Source organism: Elaeis guineensis, chromosome 9 (genome assembly GCF_000442705.2).
Source record: "Elaeis guineensis isolate ETL-2024a chromosome 9, EG11, whole genome shotgun sequence".
Classification (NCBI taxonomy): domain Eukaryota; kingdom Viridiplantae; phylum Streptophyta; class Magnoliopsida; order Arecales; family Arecaceae; genus Elaeis; species Elaeis guineensis.
The window spans coordinates 98,857,338-98,879,702 of record NC_026001.2 but is presented as its reverse complement, the minus strand read 5'-3'; the positions used below and the strand labels follow the sequence as shown (position 1 = coordinate 98,879,702).

The following is a 22,365-nucleotide window of genomic DNA, read 5'->3' as shown; positions in this document are numbered from 1 at the left end:
TTCATACTTGCTGTTTAACCTTATTAAGCACTTGATTTGATTTCCTTTTTGCATGCTTTAGTTTTGTTATTTTCTTTGCCAATGAGCTATCTTGGCATGATGGGTTGATGGATGTCTGTTTTGTAACATATTTTAAATATTTGGTGTGGCTGGAATTTGAGAACAGCAATTAAACCCCTGTTTTTCTTTCCACTATGCTACAGAATCCTAGGAAACCCTAAACTAGTGATTCCAGCACTTCAGTTGAGTCGTGAATTACTGAAATTCATCCACAGCATCCAGAAATCTGTTTGAGAGAGAGAACCTATTAATCCTTTCTAAGAGCCCCTGGACCCTCTTTCATCCAGACCTAATCCTAGGGCTGCATCACTGCAGCTTGAATATTTACACCTATATCTGATTGTTAGGAACCCATCATCTCTCTTGAAAGTTAAGTGTGGCTTAGAAGTTTGATCTAAGGCTTTTTTTCAGTCATCAAAATGTTGTTTCCCATTAGTTAAACATGTTCCATATCTGGAATGAGAACAGGAAGGGCAACTGTGACCATATTATGGAGATTTCATTTGTGGATGCATAAGGGGAAAGGCCCCCAATAATATCTTCCCAAGATTTTACACATAAGTACAGAATGATGGATGGAGATGGAGTGTTATGAAAGGTTCCATTATTCAGCTGTATATGACTTGCAGCACGAAGAGAACACTCGTATAAGTGTACTCCTGTGTCATGAACAGAGAATACTTATATTGTTAATATTCATTATTATAATGGACTATTTTCAGATTAAAATAGATTAAAACCTGCAAACGTTACTATATTTATTGACAGGAAGCTAGCCATCTTCTCCCAGAAATTGCTGGCTCAGAAACACACCCAAAGATAGCACAAGTTCTATTGGAACGTCAATGTCCTGATGTAGCACTGACCGTTTTACGGTGCACTGGGCATGATGGCTTTTGCACTTATGCAAACTCTGAGCATGACGGCCCCCAATGTGTCTCACTTGGTGAGGCAGTAACAGCTGTTCGGGTTAGAATTGAATGTGGTCTTCTTACAGAAGCCTTTATCTATCAGAGGTTACACTGCTTAAAAGCAAAGGAAGAGGAGTCTAGGCATGAATCTTATTTGGCATTTTCCAGCAGTTCAAAACCTGAGTGTTGGATATACCAGGTTGAGATCTTGGTAACTGAAATCTGCTATCTCTGTATTCGAAGGAACCTGGTAGACCGAATGATTGAGTTGCCCTGGAATTCTGATGAAGAGAGATATCTCCACAAGTGTCTCTTTGATCATGCCTGTCAAAACCCTTCAACAATATATGGTAGTCTTCTTATGGTGTTCTATGTCCAGGTAATATCTTAACTCTTACATATATATTCAAATGTTTCTCCATGTACCTCCAGCATCCATGCTTTAGAAACTAAGATATGATTTCTATTCTATTATTATGATTAATTTCTTGATTTCATTTTGCCTAATCAATTTTCATGAATAATATATATATTTTTTTGTTGTTTACTATACCTTCAAAACCCATTCAATATTAAGGTTAGTTGATTGTATCTTCCTCTGAATCTGATAGTTTGCAAACCTATTTTTATGATCTCTGCCAGTGTAATACAATAACCTATAGTTAACAGAAACACTAGTAAGGGTCGACATTTGCCAGTTTATTATCTCTTAAGACAAAAGTAAAGAAAAGTAAATAACAAAAAAGATGCAAAAAGTCATCATCTAGAATATACTAGTGATACCACATGGAGAGAGAGTGTGTCATCATACAAGTTACAGCTGGCTCCAAGTATGTTTTGCAACCTGAGTGATGACTGTTATGTGCGAAGCAGGTATTCTTTCAAGTTGGTCGAAACTTCAGATGCAGAAAATATGACTTGAGTCACTAGAATTGCTTTTGAGAGAGAGAGAGAGAGAGAGAGGAAGGCGTCATCAATTCATTTCATGAGGTGAAGTGAATACAAGGACAAGGAATTGGAGTTGGAGGTGAGGCAAGTTTAGGGAACCAAAGAGCCCTGGATAAATTTTGATCTGCTCCGATAAGCATTCCTATATTTTGGCTTAGTCAACATTAATAAGATAACAAGATGACCTCTTCTATCCAAAAACCCATGTAGTATGTATAACAGTTTCAAAGATGTCCTTGCAATTTAAGTTTCTTTAACATTGTAATATATAAGTAACACATTAAGTGGTGCTAAGTTGGCTCATGCAATGGCATTGGCATCTATTGTCTTGGGTTTTGACAGGCGTTATAGTCTCAGCAAGCTTGTATTTCAAGAATGCATTACTATTAAGAAATTCTTCTGTTGGACTTAATTATGCCTATAGCTTTTCTAATCATGCCATCCAAAAGTTTTAGTTAATTCATTAAGTACATCTCAAAGAGTTTTTTTTTTAGTTAACAGCAAAATAGAGATGGTTTGGGAATATGAGCAGGGAAACTTGAATGCTTTCATAACTGGCTTTTTCTTAATTCCATGTGAATAAGTCATGATTTTGTAATGTGTTTTATTTCCTTCTCAGCGTTATCGATACACGGAAGCATATCGAGTTGATCGCAATCTTCAAAGCTTGGAGCAGAATGTTCTGGGGACTGTTGATGAAGATGTGGCATCCAGGATAATATCAATAAGTCAGTGGAGGGCAGAATTAGTTGTAAGTTGTTTTGCCTTAACTGTAACATGATGGGGCCCTCCCCACCACCCCCTAGGAGTAGCAACAGAATCATGTGTTTTCAAAGTCTTTTTACCATTCTATCATTAATCTTATATGAGAAGATAATTCTCAACCCGAAAATCAAAATTGGTCTGATTCTGATACTAAATAAAGCAGAGACATCAACAAATAATAGTACATGTCCCTTATAATATAGAGTAGCAAAGTATGTTGAGCAGCAAAGCGAAGAGATCTGACTCACTAAAGAAAGGAATAACTCCTACTGCAAAATCTAACTATTCCCACAACAATAGCTGGTAGGATCCAACCATCTTTACTCTATGAAAGAAACAAATTTCTAAGCAAACTTAAATTTTACCAGAAGTCATTAGTCCAAGGCTTGTAGATAGTTCAAAGTCCAGTCTTTAGGTCTTGCTGAACTCCTGTGATCATTGGGTTCCAACTTTGACTTAGAATATCAAAAATACTTGGGAGGACCAATTTTAACCGAAATCCACATCAATGGCAATAACATAATTTTCAGTAACTTTTATAACCTTTTGATTATAGGGTCGTTGTTCCCTTATCCTGACTTTGATTCAAGTAATTCTTGAGGTGTTGGAAAGCTGCATCCACTTTTTTGCACTCTGGCCATTTTCTTAGCCAAAATGCCCCACTTCTAGAATAAGGCTTTTGTATGGGATAATTTGTCTTCTTGAAGCATAAAATATTTTTCTCAATTTTGAAAATATGCCTCACCTAAGCCCCACTTCTTACTTTGCATAGTTCAATAGTACACTGCATTCTCCATGAATTTAGAACTTCAATTCTTCATTATCTTGCTTAGAATTCAGAAAATTTGGCTTCTTACCTAGTAAATGAAACCTTCTATCATTCTAACCTTTGGAGGATCATCAGCAGCGGATGAGCATGTCAGACCTTTTTATCTTTTGTTGCATGAATGCAACAGGAAAGTTGGAATTTGAGACATGATAATGAGTTAAATTTGGTAAAAGCAAAAAATGATGACTACCATATTTAATTTTATGTTAATAAAGAATGAAATATTTCTTTATAGCAACTAGATAATCAAATACAAACAAATAAGATAGTGTGTTTGTTTGTTATTAGCTAATAAGAACTATATACATGTATTCTTCTTATTATTTTTTGGTTTTATAATTGCTTGCTCTTTTACCACATTATGGATTTCCATGAGTCTAGTTCATAAGCGGTATCCAGTGTGGACATGTCCAATCATCATTTATTTTTCCTATTTGGAGGTTGAAAGCATTTTGTAATATATATACATCTAATCTTCTAGAAAGGAAAAAGAGAACATGAAAGCTCATAATCTCTTTTCAAGAATTTAAGAGAATATTAAGTCAAACAATAGATGTACAAATAATGAATTTCTGCATACATCCCCATGCAAATATGACTTATTGCATATTTACCCTCCACAAATTTCTATTTGCATATATATCCTTGAAGTCATCCTGTATTTACAATAATACCCCTCCAATTACATTTTTGACTAATGGTGTTAATAAGTGACGTTTTAAGCATAAAATGACACTATTACCTTTTTGCATTAATACCCCTGAATGTTGAACATTTAGTCTACATTGTAAGAATCTATATTTTTGCCCAAATTATTCATACAAAAGGGTAATAAAGTTATTTACACTTAAAATTGTTATCAATTAGCATGATTAGACAAAGATGTAATAGGAGGTGTATATTGTAAAAACAAGGTGATTTGGGGGTTATATATGCAGATAGCTTCCTGTCCAGAGTCTTTTGCAAGCAAAATAGGGTTTCTTAAAAAAAGGAAGTCATGCGTGCATGAGGGCATATCATGAAATAAATGACAGTTAGTATGGGCTAATACCATAGTTGGACCCAAAAGCTCTACACTGTCCTCTCGGCCAAAGGCGTGAAATATCAATCTTGAATGCCCAAGATTTTTTAACCATGTTTACACTACATCCAGACATCCAAGGATTGTCGTACATGTGGCCACCACCCTGAGGTAGAATCAGAAGGGACTCCCAGATGTAAAGTTAAGGCCCAACGTTAGTGTGATAATCGATAAAGATAGAAATCAAGATCGGTGAATATTATATGAAGCTGACTGAATCGGTCTCAATGATATCTTCAAAAATAGGATCATGCCGCAAGATAGTTAAGGAGAGAGCTAACATTGTGAAGGGGTAAGTCGAAGGAAGTTTTATAGGCTAAGGTTGATAGAGTATGAAGATTAGTCTAATAGTTAGCACAAAATGGCCATCTTGATGATTATGCAGTATTGGGAAAGTAACCAAGATGAGTTATTAGAATCACCAGCAGCGAATACCGGTCGTGGATGGCAACTGTTAGAGTGAGCAGTTATTTTAGTATAAATAGTGGAATTATACTTTCTATAAAGAGCTCTCGACAATCAATCCAATGCATATTCTTATCTTATCGTGTTTTACTCTATCAGTATTTATACAGTAGGAGTAACTATACCGGTATAGCCCAACGCTATACCCCCTACTATAGCCTAGTACTACATTCCTTATCCACCTTCAAATGATGGTGTGACGGTGGCATAAATTCTTGAAGGTCAGGTATCTGGATCTATGCTATTAGTATTATATATGTTATCATCATGAGTACAATCCACTGAGCTTCGGCCTAGAGGCCGGTACAAGGAAGCATCCTACTTCTATTTAAAGGCCTCTCACAACTCTTTTTAGTATCTCCCACTATTCATGAAGAGCTTGCAACATTGGCTCGGTGGCAACCATCTTGTTGAAGAGAGTCGGAAATTGAGATTTGTAGGCTTTTAATCATTTTCTAGCTACATCTAAGGCTCGAATTCTTTCTTTGTTATTTTTCTCTAGCTCTACTTATTTCTCCTCCAGAAGTTGTATTTCTTGGTGAACGTTGCTCAACTCTACTTTAAGGGATACAAGCCGACCTTTGCAGGTGCGCATTTTATCTTGAATTGCCCTGTATGCATTTGAGGCATGTTTGATTTCTTCTTCCAAGAAAGATATCGTAACCTGGAGCTTGTCACTGCCAGTGGCTAGTGTATCGACTTCTTTGTTCATGATGGCCAGTAGACAATGAATTTCAATATTGGTTAACCTTTGGTGGAAATTATCTATCTAGTCTATTTAGAGGTAGGTCGAATGCTAAAGGGTTGAAATGGCATTCGAAAGTTTGCCATGTTTTTTGGAGAAACCAGCTTATTGATTGGGATGGTGAGAATGTGCTATAGGCTACAGTGACTTTTTTAGCCATCCTTGCTTTTACAACAATATCAGGTGATAAGTGGCCAATATGAGCATTAATTGATCGAGACAATAATCTGGCCCTGGCACTAGCCAGAGACTGGAAGATGGAGGGATTGATGAGACCTTATAAAAATTAGATCAGTAAAGGAAGAGGTATTGCCACAAAAGCAATCAAGTGGTACCTCATAATCGACAGTCGAAGAGTTGGAAAGTGCTGCCGTTGGAAAATGCAGATGGAGTTGGATAGTAGCTCAAAATCATTAGGCTTACAAGTGCTAGCTACATCAATGAAGAGGACAAAGGTCCTAGCATTTGCAGTTCTTGGGGATGATCATAAGTTGGAGACTGAGAGGGAGTCAACTCAACTGATGGGGATAAGTCTCCTGAAGGTTCGATCTGCGGTATGTATAGTGTATTAGCAGGAGCATTTGGTGACTCTTTGGAGTCCAATATCGCAATAGGCTTTGAAGACATTGCTTCGCTTGCTGCTATAGGGCATCTTATTCTACTACATTGAAGAGGGGTGGGTTTGGACTTGTGAACTAGCATTTTATCCTTTTTGAACTAGAAACTTTAGTTTCCAACATCAGCCGAACAAGTGGTGTTAAAGCTATAGATGTGAAGATTGGTTAGGAATGATTATATAGAAATATATTTATTAGGTTTGGCCCAAGTAAGATATATACCTTTGCTCTTCACTGAGGTTGGGGATTTATCAGTAGTCAGGAGCAAATCAGAGGACGTAGTAAGATGTTGAGTCAAGAGGAGTGCCAATATTGTTATGGCTTGAGATGGTGGAAGCAGGTTCATGCTGAATATTGGTTGTGTTAGATATATGCTCTAGAAGTCAATTAGACTGGCACATTTATTCTAGGATATAATTTTGTATTTGATATTTTCATTATTAATGCAGTTGGATTACATGTTTATGTATCTATGAATCATCCAAAGAATTAATAAGATGATGACACATTCTCAAAAATTGAAAATTTAAGGTGTGTTATTGATGATTAATTTCTAAATACTACCGATCAATGGATCATCATGGGGATGGTGATTGATCCGAATAGATAGGTGCACGGATCCCTTTCCTCTTAACATAGATGAGTTTCGAGTTTACAGTGGGAACATTGGAGCAAGAGTACAGGTGGTTAGAGAACAAAGGTATCGAGAGTGATCAATACGAGAAGTCACTTGGATATCTACTCATTCGTCAGTGACTTGTAATAGTGTGACTCGTCTTTTGACCTACGGTGCCTCAGCTATTCACAATGGATTACTGTAATTTGATTGCACATACACTTGATCTTCTAGCTATATATGTCTTTACGGTGCATGCTGGCTGCAGTAGGTTTATTGTAAGAATAGAATGTGCACTTATATGAAATCTCTCTTTTTGAGAAATAAGAAAGTCCTATATGATTTATGAGATCGAGTTCAGAAGATCTTGGTCAAGGCAGTGTAAATAGTGGAAAAAGATTTTCATAGTTTTCACATTAGAAACTTGAATTTAATAAATTTGATATATTACAGATGATGAGGTTTGACGAGAAATTTCATAATCTCTATCTTGTTGGAACTCGCGATAGGATTGTATCACACGATAACTGCATCGAGGGGTTCATCTATTCCGTTCTGTTGGAATGCCACTATATCCTGCTAGATATCATTGGTGGATTGTGAGACATGAGAATTATTTTGATGGTCAATAATTTTTATAGGATGAGTTGAAATTATTCCAATCTATTGAAAGAAGTTTTCATGATATTGATAATGGAGATCATAATATTTCTCACTATCAGATAGAATAGAATCTATGGGATCACATACAAAGAGGGTGGTCTGATCAGATGGTTGGATTTAATTTGACACATCAAAGGTTAACAAGTCAAAGGTTTGACTATGCCAAAGAGTTGACATAGTCAAAATCCAAAGACCATAGGACTCTATGAGACAGATTTTGATTTGGTTAAAGTCCATGCTTCTTGAGTTCTACACCTAAAGAGTTTGACGTGCAGAAAGACTCTTTTCTCATGAGATGGTGCCCCACCTTTCCTCACGTAAAAATTCCTCACACCTTTTCCTTGAGATCCAGTGCCTAAGAGTTGTGGTGCCCATAGACTCACGCTCTCTTGTGTGCGCTACTTATTCCACGCCCACAAAACTAACGCCTCCTTGGATTCATGTGTAAGAAAAATAGAGAAGGTTTACATGCCCACTTTGAGAAAGAGTCTAAGCGCCTAAGAGTTGGGATGCCCTAGATTCTTAAGTGAAAAAGGTTTTGTCACATTAAAAAGGGCTTGGTGTTGGGCGCACAAGGTCTCACACTCTCCTATCTCATGCCTCACGTTAAAAGGGGTTTTAACGTGGAAATTCTCAAGACGGGAAAAGGTTTTTGGGCATTGGTTTGTTACGTGCCTCTCTCTAAGAGGATAACGCACACCCTCTCTCTTCCTCACGCCCCATATCTCACATCTCAACATGAAAGAGGAACATGCCCAAGTTGTTGGACGTGCTCTTTTCTCATATGTGTCCTCTCTATCTCTCCCTCTTTCCTACCTCATGTCCAAGTGTTGGACATCAAAAGAGTGGGCGCACACAAAAGGAAAAGAGGAAAAAGAGAGGTGTTGGATTTTTTTTAGAAGAAAATCAAGAAAGACTGAGGAGCGAGATTTCTTTGAGAAGAAATCAAGAAAGGATCAGAAAAGATTTCTGATCTGTTTGCATGTGAAGAGGAAAGGTTGAAATTCTTGGGAAGGATTTTCAGAAAAAAAAAAATCCATCATCAAAGAGGATCTCTGCAAGAGAGCTAACACCTTAGTGAGATCAGATATTTTGATTAGATGATAGTCTCGTGTGGATACCTGTAGAGGTCGAATGCTTGTGCGGCTTCAAAGGGATCGTGAATACATCCACGATCATCAGATTGCGGTGAAGAACTACCTACGCAAAGGTGAAGATCTGATCTTCCTTATCTTAATCTTAATAACTACGAGGGATCCAAGGTTGATTCGGGATGAGATCTCACGTAACTAAAAATTAATTTTTATTCTGCTGCATATTTATTCTGAAAATTTTATTTTATTCTTCCAATGCGCATATTAATCAACCCCTAGTTTCTAACAATGTGAGTCTTCCACCAACTTTGAAATAATCCAGTCATGCTGGGCCGAAGGTCAAAAGGGACAAAGTGATAATCCAAGCACAACTGCTCGTAGAAGAATCGCCATCATGATCTGATGTGGCTCAGAAATAAGTAGCTGATCAACAACTTTGAAATAAGGAGTTGAATATTAGTTATGTGAGCCTTCCACCAACTTTGAAATAATCAGGTAATGCTGGACTGAAGGTCAAAAGGGACAAAGTGATATCCAAAGTTCCAAACACAACTGCTCATAGAAGAAGTCTGTCCGCATGATCTGATGTGGCTCAGAAAATAAGGAGTTGATAAAAAATGATGCATTCAAAGTGTAGAAGGATAGAAAAGGGACACCTTGGATCAGACTGAATTGATGAGCAAAGAGGTTGGGGGAATAAGGCTCAATGAAGCACTTATTATTGATCGAATCGATCAAATATTGAGCCAACATGGACATTCCTGAGAACTAAGGAGTTTCTCCATAAGAGTCCTCAACATTGGTCTCAATGGAGAACATATTGGCCTCAGAAATATCAACTAAATAGGCTTCGGAGAGTAGATGAAAGAAATAGGACATATATGCCTCTACAAGAAGCGCCTTCTTAGAAGAAATGGAAGTATTCTAAGAAAGAAAGGTGCAGGCCCTTGAAATGAACCTATTGGCTATCGATAGGAACCATGTCGTTCTTATTAGGTATGGATGGATAAATCTTAGGAAAGTATTTGTACAACTAGATCTAGAGCATCCAAAGAAGAAATCCACATCCCCAACGTCTGGAGGTGATTTCTTTAAGTTCTTGGTAGAGATAAGCTAAAATAAGGAGAGCTAAAGTTACAAAAAGATCTTTAGCAAGTGCCACGACCAACTGAGATGGGCCTTGACCATCTGGACCGACAGAGAATAGAGAATGTATTTGCAAATCCAGATAAAGAAAAGGTAATACATATTCTTGATGTGAGTTTGGCTTAGTACGATGGCAATGTCTGCATATACAAATTGTAAATAATATGTTGACGTAGAGATAGGTTGAAATCATTACTGGGAATATCAACAAGAGTGTTGGCACTAAACGGTTTGCCAAATGGTCTGAGGTTGAAAAGAATACCTATATCAGAAACATGAAGTGGCAAAGAGTAATGATTGGTTGGCTTTAGAGAGAGAATGGGAGAAGGCTAAGATATCAAAGAGATTGTTTCCCCCAAACAGACGATTTATGCTAGGAGATGCAGTCAAGCTATTGATTCCAAAGATCACACCTGAGAGGCCTTGGCCGATGGTGATTGGGGTTTTTCCAAACTGAAGGTCTAAACTCCGTTCTCTTGTAAAGGAAAGGTTCATTGGGATGGCTTGAGAAGACAAAAGAGTGGGGGGGTGGGGATCAAAGATCTGAAGACGGGCCCTAACAAATAAAGGCCAAGGGGTTTTTGGATCAGTACCTGAGGATCTATTGATTACAGAACCCCAGCTCCTCGTCTTTCGTGCGCAAGAGTGTGAAGGGAGGCAGAATCTTGGCTCATTTTGTTGTTGAGATTAGAAAAGCTTAAAGAAGGCAAAGGGAGTAAGAGCTATTGGACACAATGATGGAAGATGGACGTCTTGAGCTATTTGAAAAGGTTCTGGTGCTGCATAACACCATGTCCTAGAAGGATACTAATTGATTGCAGTGGATTAGGAAGTGGTCTACTCCAAAAATTTTCTTGTTAAGCCACATGGACCATGTTTGAAGGGTGAGGATACATGTCAACGGGGATTATGATAAAAGCATGAGCGCTTTGAATTTCTGAACAGCATACCTTTGATAGCATGTGTGGTACATTTTGTTACCCAACTGATCCATAGCTAACAGGATGTGGAGGGCATTATTTGCACCACAAACATCCAAGCCGCACATGTGGCACCCCGAGGTAGATACAGAAGTGGCTCCTAGAGATGAAGCCAAGGCCCAACGTTAGCGTGATGACCGGTAAAAGAAACCAAGATGGACAAAAATTATATGGAGCTAACCAAATCAGTCTCGATGATGTCTTCAAATAGGACTATGCTACAAGATGGTTAAGAAGATAGCCAACATCGTGAAGAGGTAGGCCAAAGGTAATTCTACAAGCCAAGGTCGATAGAGTATGAAGATTGGTCTAATAGTTGGCACAAAGTAGCCATCTTGATAGTCGTGCAGCAGTAGGAAAGCAACTGGTGTCAGTTATTAGAGCCATCAGGAGTGGGGACCAAATGTGGATAGCAACCATCAGAGTGGGCAATCATCTTGTTTTAGTATAAATAAAAGAATTGTACTTTATATATAGGCCTTTCAACAACAAATTCAATGCATCTTTTTATCTTATTTGAGTTTTACTCTACCAGTAGTTCTACCATATGAGTAGCTATAACTTAGATTTTTATCATAAACATAGTGCTGCACCCTTATCGTTGCATATTACCACACCTTAACTGTAGCCCAGCACTACACCCTTACCATAGCTAAGTGCTGCATCTCTTATCCATCTTTGAACTACAATGTGACGGTGGCGAAAGTCCTTGAAAGTTGAGGCACGTGGATCTATACTACTCTCTATCTTTCCTTCGATCCCCATCATCTTTTCGGCTAATCAGACACCAGTGGTACACGTGCTACCAACCTCGTTGCTGTTGAGACTCGATGCCTTTCTTAGCCAATCAATCGAGTTCCCTAGGGCCCTGAGTTCCTCGGTACTTACCGAACAAGATGAAAAACTGGCCAACAAAGGGTAGGTATGCAATAAGCCGTATTTATGCACCCCCCCCCCCCCCCCCCCCCCAAAACAAAAAACAAGGATAGAAATAGAGGGAAATGACATCAAAATTATCATGTGAAACACTTGATGTTAAAGAAGCATCTTTCAATCTTTAATAAGTAATGATAGGATAGTGTTTAAGTTTCCATGTTCAAAGATAGGTATCATAAAGATCCTTTTTTCACTATTCAATTGGTTCCACAACTTTTCCTGCAAAGATGACCTCTCTCTTTATTTCCCTTTTGTAAGGAAATTCTCCCAAAGCCTAAATCACCACTTCTGAATGCTTCCTTAAGGGAGCATTTGTAAGATAAACACCGCCAACATCCATGTCTGGTTGGCCTACAAGAAACATAACATTGATGTGCTCCTTGGAACGTCATTTTGGCATATCTTGTTAAGATATTTCATTTGTAAAATACTGTCAAATTTGAGTATGTCCGTAAACAATGTCCATAGACTTCGGACATTATGTTTTGCCAAACACTGATCGATCCTGAAGACAGAAAGCAAGAAGCTAACAAGAACTCATCTTAGTATAAGTCTAGCCATAGTCTCACTTTGTCAACTTGTCCCTCTCATGCCTAGCCCCCATTATGGAGTTTTCTTTATTCTTAGTAATTCCTGTGAATCCTGTCTATAGTCTGAAAGCAAGTTGGCATGCTCTGCAATGTTATACTGAATCTCTGTATATATCATATACCTTAATTACTCAGTTACAATAACTGGGGCTTATCCCAGTGGTTATACACTTCTACTTAGCAATGAGAGGGTTCTAGGTTTGGATGGTGCATAGGTGTTTATAATGCAGGTCTCTCTCTCTCTCTCTCACAAAAAGAAAAAAAAATCTTCGCAGAATCTACTATTTACTTGCTAGTGTCTGCTCTGAACCAATTAGGACTGATGAAATCATCTATGCTTCTGTTGCTTTACCAAAATCTCTATTTCGAGTTAAAGTTTATAATTTCACAAAAAACGATGAGAAGTTTCTAAAGTCTATAATTTGAATGACATCTTTAACTATATATATAGATATATATGCATGTCTTTGGCTGTACTTGTATCTATGCATATGTTTTCTGATTTTTCCCAAGTATCGATATGCTCTAAAGATCTTAAACATAATTCAGATTTATTTCATTGCATCTATTAATACACTTGAATGCAGTTGATGGTTTGCCTGACTGTACCACCCAGTAGGCCAGATCCACTATCATTTTATTGCCATCCCCTCACTGGTACAAAACCAATATTGGTTTCTATACCTCAGGTCAAGTTTGATGCATGCGCTTTAAGAACAGGATAAACAAGAAAATTTTACATCAGTACCTTGATGGGTATTAGAAAAACTATGAAATCAAACTGTTAAATCAGTTCTTGCTTCTATGTGATCCTCCTACATAAGGCCCCATTTATGAGCCGTCTTCTCAACATCGAAGTTAGATTTAACTATGGAAATGTGCATCTTACGAACCTAATTCTTCTGCCTAAGGTATTGTAGTCATATAAATCTTTCCTTTCTTGCTTGGACATGTACCTTGTAGGTGCTTCCATACCCTCATTATTTTGTGAGTTCCACTTCTTGGTTTCTATGACTGAGTCAACCTCCACAAACCCTCTTGATTCAAGTGACCAAGTAATGGAGCTTCTGTCCTTCATGTCCCAACAGTCTGTCTGCCCCCTAATAGACACACATCTGGCCAGCCGCCATTAAGACCACTTGTCCTGAATCTGACAGCAATTCCAATAATCAAGGCAAAGTTAAAATATAGAATATGATTCAACTATTATAACAGGAGCATGCTATCTGAATTCTGAGCCTAGTATTTTGAGGAAAGAAAAAGGAGGTTAACTGTAGAAAACTTTTCTTTGACGGTTTAGTTCCTTGTAATATTTATTAAGAATTTCTGACACTATTTTTGCGAATTTGTGATGACACTTCTGTGTAGTTATTCTATAAGCATGTCTTCGAATTCTTCCATCTCTTACAATTTATGACATGTCCTCTCAACAGGATAAATGTCTCAATTTGCTGCCTGAGGTGCAACGACAAAAAGTTATGACCACAAACATGGCCGGTGATGATCATTTTTCTTCCCAGGATGTCCAAATGACTCCCTCTTCTACAAATTTTCTCCCTATTCTTCAAACAAATTTACATTCTCTCCCTTCAAATGAAATTGATGCATATGCAACTACAAATAGTGCCATCAGTAATGTCCATCTGGAATCTGCTAGCAAGGCTCCATCTATTCTCCAACACAAGCTTCTTGCATCTCTGGGAAGCCCTACTTCCAGGATGAATTCTGTAGCTGCTGATTTTGTATCTTCATCAAGATCTCGGGATGGGGAGAATTCACTGTCAAATAATATTAATTTTACAGACAGGAGAAAGCAAGCCGATTCTAGACAACGATATCAATCTGCTGACCACTCAGTTCCTATAAAGTTTCACTTTGGTTCTCACAATAAAGAGCTGAGTGCAAGTGTGTCTAGAGAACCTCAGGATGACCGTCAATTTCAAGATGAAAAAGATTCTGCGAGGATGGAACCATCTGATGTCATCATCTGTACAGAAAATTCCCATCCACTTATGCCCAGAATTACCTCCATTGATCGCAACTATCTAACGAACACATCTTACAGTAATGGTAGTTCAAAAGAATTAATTCATGATCAGAATATGACTGGTTCAGGCAAACAGGATCTCCCGGACAGATCTTGGACCAAGATCTCAGATGAGGCTAATATAAGCTCATGGAGGTAAACTGTTTAATCAAATTTTATTGTTGAGACAAATGAGACTTATTAACTGTCCAAAATTGTTTGTTTTACATAATTAAATATGTTATGAATGTACATAACTACCTACGTATATGTATGTATGCAAGTATTGGATTACATGCTAAATGTTAAACCTTTGGTATAATGTTTCATGATTCCAGACCAATGATAGACCATCCAAATTGAGGACTCAAACTATTGAATGTGATTACAACAAAAAGCCTAGAATAGTTTGTGTTTTGGTGGTTTTTAATCTTCTGAGCATCAAGTGGGGGTAAAAACAAAAAGGAAGAACAGTCTTAGTATTAAGATGTGTAAATTTTGACCTATAATATGAGTTTTTAATATATGTGCCGTACCATGTATTATCCACTAGTTCCATTGATACTGTTCATTTTGTATCCATTTAAGGTTAGCAATATGCAAAACATGTATCTTTAAGTTTCTAGGTACTTCTTTTAGGCTTAAATCAGTACTGTGGATTCTCAATTTAGATGGCCAACATGTACGTACATATGCAAGTGTGTAGTAGGTTAATGGAAGAAACTAGTGGTATGCACCCACATTTGCACTATAGGTCTTTAACCAATGTGTTTTTTGTTTGTACTTGTAGGTTTGAGAAAAAAGATACAGTTGTTGGACGGAGAAGCATGAGAGGGGGGTCCAGATGGAGATCTGATGAGTCCAGCGAGGATGAAGAGGACTGGGGGCTTAACAGATTCATGGGTGCTGGAGCTTTGGTTGGTAGTAGCAGGCGAACTAGAAATTCAAGAAGATGAAAGACATTCCATCTGAAATTCATCCTCATGATTTTTGAAATTACGACAGATTGTAATTTTATCACAGTTGGATCTGTGATTCGTGTTATACCCAGTTATAACCAGGCTAGAGATTGTTGAAAGTGGTTGGTGGAGATAGCTCATATGGGTGTGATTCCTGTGGGGAAGCAGCGGCCTGTCAGTGACTACAGGAATCAGATTGTCCAGAACTTATGTAAAGTTTGTTTCCTTTAGATAGAAAAAAGAAGAAAATTTGTAGCATTCACTGGGAGGTTCTCTTCGCATGGTGAGGTTGAATGTGATGTGGTAGGTGGTTGTCATGCATCTAGAATCTTCATGTCCTGTTTTACTGAATTGCTTGAATCTCTACTTGCGTAAAAAAGATCATGTCACCCATGTATGATTCTGGATCGTGAAGAATTTTCCTTTTTGGAATTTTGTTTAACATAATTGAATTACAAATGAGCATATTTTCTTAGTTTCATTGCTGAAGTGCTCAAGAGGGTAACCATCAAGATACACAGAGTTGATCAGTGTTAAAATCGAGGAATGATGGGATGCAAAACTCTTGTAAAATGTTTGATTAAGTTACATTTTTTTTCGGAAAGCTAAGTTTCTTCTCTTTTTTTTTTTTTGCTTTTTTCTTTCTTTTCTTTTTTTTTTCTTTTCTTTTTTTGGGATGACAAAACGGTTATACCACTTAAGGCAGGTGATTTGCCATTGCAAGTGGAAGGTCATAGTACATTAGATTTACAAGCTCGGACGGATGGTATGCTGTCCGGTCAGATTAGTCACCTCAAGATAAACATGTTGTAATTTATAGATTTGAAATCCCTGCAGAGAGACCAAAAAAATTGTCAACATCTAATTGTCCAAGGGATATGTGTAGCCAGCTTATTGTTGGGGGAGGAAAAGGGGATTTACTTAGACCCGAGCCGAACGTTTGATAGTTTTTTTTTTTTTTTTTTTTTGAAAAGGCGGTTTATTGAGTGAATCACTTTCAGCAATTAGGTTTCGAAATGCTAGCATCTGTGGAAGGTCATAGTACATTAGATTTACAGGCTCGGACGGATGGTATGCTGTCCGGTCAGATTAGTCACCTCAAGATAAACATGTTGTAATTTATAGATTTGAAATCCCTGCAGAGAGACCCAAAAAATTGTCAACATCTAATTGTCCAAGGGATATGTGTAGCCAGCTTATTGTTGGGGGAGGAAAAGGGGATTTACTTAGACCCGAGCAGAACGTTTGATAGTTTTTTTTTTTTGAAAAGGCGGTTTATTGAGTGAATTGCTAGCATCTGTGCTACGGTTAGCGCTTCATGCAGCGCCCATGCCTCAAGCAGTAAAGGACTGAGAATAAGCAAAACTTGGGCGCCTGCATGTATAAGAAACCCCTGAGCGCCACTAAATACAATGCCAATTCCTGTGTTATCATCATTTGGACTGCGTGAGCCATCAGTAACAAAATTTTAAATTTGATGGGATTGTCTTGATGTTTTAATGAAAAAGGATGGACAACTCTGATCGGAATGCTAGAATGTTAGTTGGATGTGCTGTTTCAATATATGAGATAGTATTTCATTTCGATACTGAATCCTTATTTTGTTGTATATATATGGCTTTAAAAATATGTGGGGCCTAGCAATCCATACGGCATATTTATGGAAGTAGCCCTCAATCCATACGACATGTTACGAAAGAAAGCAGTGTTATGGCTCTTCCATATGTACCACAAAACTATGGCAAGCAGCGAAATGGCAGTCTTATCATTTGTGTGCGATACTGTAAACCCACTCACCCGGAGTCCTCTCCTGAGGCAAAGGAAGTGCAAACTGCCAACAACCACTGAGACTTTCCCACATACATGCCTCTGAAGCCTGCATCTGGGGAACAATTTAAAATGAAAAAGGATGTTCAGTCGATTCAGATTGGAGGTTGGAAAATGGGCAGACTATATTGCTTCGTAGGCAAACAGCGTGGCACCAATTTCTAAAGATAGAACCGTCTATCCTTTTTTTTTTTTTTTTGGTACAAGCAGGTAGTCATACTCTGATACAAGAGGAGTCCATAAAATCAAAATACAAAATATCGCACAAGGCTAGTGGAAAAGTATCCCTCTATCTCCAAATCCAATCTTCGAAGTACTCCACAATAGATGCGATCTAATCTGTTGTGCCATTCGCCTTCTAGTAAACATATCGGATCGACACCGCAACAAAATGATGAAGAGCAGTCCAGATATCACGAAGGAATGGATGTACCTTCAACTACTTTGTGTTGTCCCGGATCCATCCAATGACGATAGCAGAATCTCCTTCAATGAAAATCCTCTTCGTCCGCTGCTCCTATCTGGCATAGATGATTCCTACCCAAACGGTATGCAGCTCAGCTCTTAGGACTGAAGATTCAAAAAGATAAGAGCCTCCAATAGCCAATAACCTGGTATTAGGGGCCCGGATGATAAATCCCATGCTGTCTCTGCCATTCTTAACACTGTCGTCGAAATTCATCTTGACAAACCCCCGAGGGCTCTCAGGAGATGAAAATAATCCTACAAGTTGCTGTAAGAGCAGCATGGAAGTCCTAGATATTGGGGGCATTGAGAGACGGACCAGCAGTGTCGAACTGGCAATACTCTACAGCCAAGCAGGTAGCTCTCTCCAGCATCCGGTGAGCAAGTACCATCTCGTCTTCGAAGATCAACCTTTTTCTAGAAAGCTAGATTTGATAGGTGAAATAAGCCAACCGACTCCTCCAAGTAGAGGTCATCCTCTTGGTCATACTCTGATGGATCATGCTCAGAAAGGACTCCAACCATGGGCCACCACTCACCTCCCAAGGATGGTCGCTTGCCTACCTTCATATCAGCCTTGCCCTCCGACAACATAAGATGGCATGCTCTATTGACTCATCCTCAAGCTACACATCAGACATGAGGTCGGAAGCTCTATGCCTTTATCTTTGAGAAGCATGCATGTCGGAAGTCAGTCCCAAATAAGCTTTCGAAGAAAGAGCCTCACTTTAGGATGAGCGACTGCTTTTCAAATCTAAGTAGCCTCGATCGTCCTGTCCATCGCTGGCTTGCACATCTAAGACATATCCCTTAAGGGGATCCTAGGATAACAGGATCGACCCTACACCCTCAAATCCTGACTGCAATGAATTAGAATTGAAATGGTAAGGATCCAATCAGTGAGTGGATTGCCAAATAGACAGATAATCTCCCGAGTTTTCTAGCCCCTACTATCGACAATGAACAAGTCACAGACATGTAGATTACCATCTACCTCGCTGCTGACGTAGGTTGGGCAGTGAGAGAGAGGTAGGTAGGAAATCCAAGTATTTTGACTCACATCTATAAAAGTTCCATCCCCAATAAACCATCTAACCTGTGCAAGAACAATAAGCTTGCGAGTATAAATCTCCTTCTAGATGAAGGAGCAGCTGTGAGGAGTTTGGATCTGTGACCCCTAGCTCCATGCCTCATATCGGACCCTTATCACCCTGCTCCATAAACAATCATACTGGATAAGAAATTTGGTCGCATATCTGACGATCATAACCTCCCTCCTAACCATAGGGATTGAATCTCCAGACCTCCATCCCTCATCAACTGGTAGACTGTCTCCCAAGACAGCAAGTGGATCCCATGACCATCATACCCCAATCCCCAAAGGATGTTCCAGAATCGCTGCTCTAACCCTCTAAGATAAGAACTCGGTACAATCATATTTACTAAGAGATACATTGGAATGGAGTTAAGCACTGATCTCACAAGAATCATCCTGTCCATCATAGAAAGGACATTGGCTTGCCAACCCTTAGGGCAATCATGAACCTGCTGCACCATAGGTCTGTAATTAGCCCTTTAGAGTCACCATCCCATGATAGAAACACCTAGATAGGTCAAGATCTCAATCTGCTCTTGCATTTCCAACCTCTCCCGAATCATCTGTTTCACCTAGATCCTCATCCTGGGGTTGAAGATGGAAGTAGACTTCTACAGATTCACTAGCTAGCCTGAGGTCCGATAATATACCTCAATAATAGATGCAAAGCACCCCACATTTTGGACTGAGGCATGTCCAATGAAAAGATAGTTGTCTGCAAAGAGAAGGTATAAGAGTGGCTGAGTCATAGGGATGGGCTAGTAGGACTCCAGCACCGACTCCTGAACTGCCACCCTCCATGCTCGAGATAGAGCATCAGTAGACAAAATGAACAAGTAGGGGGAGAGAGGGCAATCTTGGTGAAGTCTGAGTGGTGAGTGGAAGAACTCCATCGGAGCACGTATTTTCCTGATTTTTATGGCCGAAGCTCAGGAAGAGCAATGATTGGTAATGTAAAGAGAAATGTGTGGCATGCCACTGGCCTAAGGCTGGAAATTCAAGAATTATTGGTTTCAGATTTTTTTGAAACTTCAAAGACTTTGTGATTATAGAATTATTATTTACTGTTATATAATATGAGAAATTAACAATGATAAAGATGAGGATAAAAATAAAAGCAAGACTGAAAACAAAGTGCAGTAAATTGAGAGTTTCATTGATCTCCTTCCTCTATCGTACCATTACATTCATTTAAATAAGGTTAAATTTTGGTTACATCCCACTAATCCACTCCTACATAACCATTTTATATTTTAAATAGCTTCTGTCATTACTTTTGTTTTTTTTTTTCAAAACACCTACATATTTTCTTTCTCTACACCAATTTTACTCACTTCTTTATGCCAATTTCACTCACCGGTTCACCAAAACCTAGCCCATTTACAATGTAATTTTGCGACACAAACAATGCCCCCCACATCTTATGGTTTGATGGTCAAAAAAATTATAAGATATATCTGTGACTTAACCTCCATCATCCATCTCTTTTGATCATGAGTGACCTTTTAAAATCTAAATCATAAATATGAATGTTTCATTTTCAAGAAAACTGGACAACCTTCACATGTGTTCACTTTTCTATGAATGCTTCTACTAAATTGACATTTTCAGGAGTCAGTGTATTTCAACAAACTTCATCTTCATTCTTCTTTACCAACTCTTGGGTCTTCGTTCAAACTTCTTCCAGTCATCATCCCTTCATTTAGCTAAGCGATACGAGAAGCATAAGAGGAAACTTGAGGCCTTTGGTGTTCTTACCTCTAGTAACCCCAAGGTACTTATATCTAAGTCTTCTCGATTTATTCTCTTGAGTCCCATCTTCGAATCATCAGTCCCTTTGTCTTTTTCATCTATCTTTTTGATCCATTACAAAGAAGCTTTTTTGTATTAACAGTCTGCCTTCAAAACTACTATGTGGGAGGGCACTAACTCTCATAGACCCTAACCTACTTTTTTCTCCTCTTGGGATTGTTGGGTCCATTGTGTCTCTTCTTCAAAAAGTGCAGATTGGGAACAACATGGCTTTGCAAATCTCATAAAATTCTCCACCTTTCAAATGGTAGAAAATCTACCTCTATTACTGTCCTCTTTATTTTTTTGGTCCTCTTCTATAAATATCTTTCATTTTAATCATAGGATATCCACCCCTACTCTTTTTGATTCAGGATTTTTTGTTTGACCTTTGAGGACAAAAACTTCTTGGCCATATCTAATATCTTTATTTTAGATAAATGTTTCAGCTTATATTTAGGTAAAATGGTTAGTTATTCTTCTTATATTGACTTTCATAGTAGCCAAAATGATCCTTTAATGCATACAAAAATAGTGGCTTTTTATCTTGTTTGGATTTGTAAGTTTTTGTTTTGTTGCAAGTCTATTAAAATGTTAAAAGCTCACTTAAAACTTACCGTAGCTCTAGCCAAAAATCGCTCATTCTATCTTCACCCCTTCTTTTGGGGTCTCTATTCAGAGAACTAAAAGAATTCTTTTTGGGCTCCACTAGCTATGGTGGCCTACTTTGGTTACTTCAAATATAGCTTTATACCTATTTTCTTAAATTTCAGCCTATAGCCGTTTCTCTATCTTCTAAGCCTATCGATCTTGAGTTAGCTCACTTGAGAGGTCCCTTTTTATCTTTCTCTAAATACTTTTATAAATTCTATGAAAGACCTTCCTAGCGCAAAGATTCTTTCTTTTTTCTTTTCTTGCATGCTCCTCACCTTCATAGCTTCTTATCTTCATCCATCGCTTCTGAGGATGAAAATGAAGTCTATTGGTTTACTCTGACGGTCCTTTCTTCTTTTTAGAGATTTACATGTAGGTTCGATTATCGAACTAACTAGGAACAATAGATGTTCAGTTGAGCAATATTTTTCCAGCTTAATAGTTCATTAATTCAGTCTAGCTCAAACTATTTCATGTCCCTTCTTATTTTCTTTGAATCATGGTTTTTTTTATTGAATCTTTATTACCGATCCTACCATCGTGGAATTGGCTGATTACATTTATAACCAATCTTATGCTGTCTTGAATTTCATCTTTTTGATCCCAAACTGGCTATCGTTGAAGACTTTCTAACATGGTAGGCAACTTATTTGAAGATCATCCGACGGGAGCCAGTTTTAGATATCTTGACTCGGATTACTCAAGATGGAGCTTTCCTACTAGCTGAGATTCAACTTTTTATATAGGATACAGGTGGAGCTTCAATGACATTTTCTTCGAACAAAGGTATTCTCTTGGTCTTTCCTCCACAAATTTTTTTATATTATTGACTAAAATTTTATTTATTGCTTCGACTTGCCCATTTTCTTGTATGTAATACAGAGTCGAGTGAATTATTTTGAATCTAGATTCTTCTGCAAAATTCTTCACATCTTAACCTGTAAAAATGGATCCCTACTCTGTTGTTATAATTTCTCGAAGGCTGAATCTATGTATAATGTAATGTCTAATAAAGTCAATTATAGATGTTTGATTCACTGACCTCATAAGAATCGCTTCCACCCACTTTGTAAAGTCCATTGCTACTATGATGAATTCATG

At 38.1% G+C, this 22,365-nt stretch overlaps 1 protein-coding gene across 1 annotated transcript; it reads left to right on the top strand.

Moving 5' to 3' along the window:
• Positions 1-828: 828 nt before the first annotated feature.
• LOC140850952 (E3 ubiquitin-protein ligase HOS1-like) lies at positions 829-15,920 on the top strand (the record flags this gene model as incomplete). The annotated part of the gene is given in 4 exon segments (XM_073243314.1): positions 829-1,350; positions 2,539-2,670; positions 13,880-14,628; positions 15,263-15,920. Coding segments are annotated over 4 exon segments (1,569 nt in total), but the record flags the coding sequence as incomplete, so codon positions are not given.
• Positions 15,921-22,365: the final 6,445 nt, after the last annotated feature.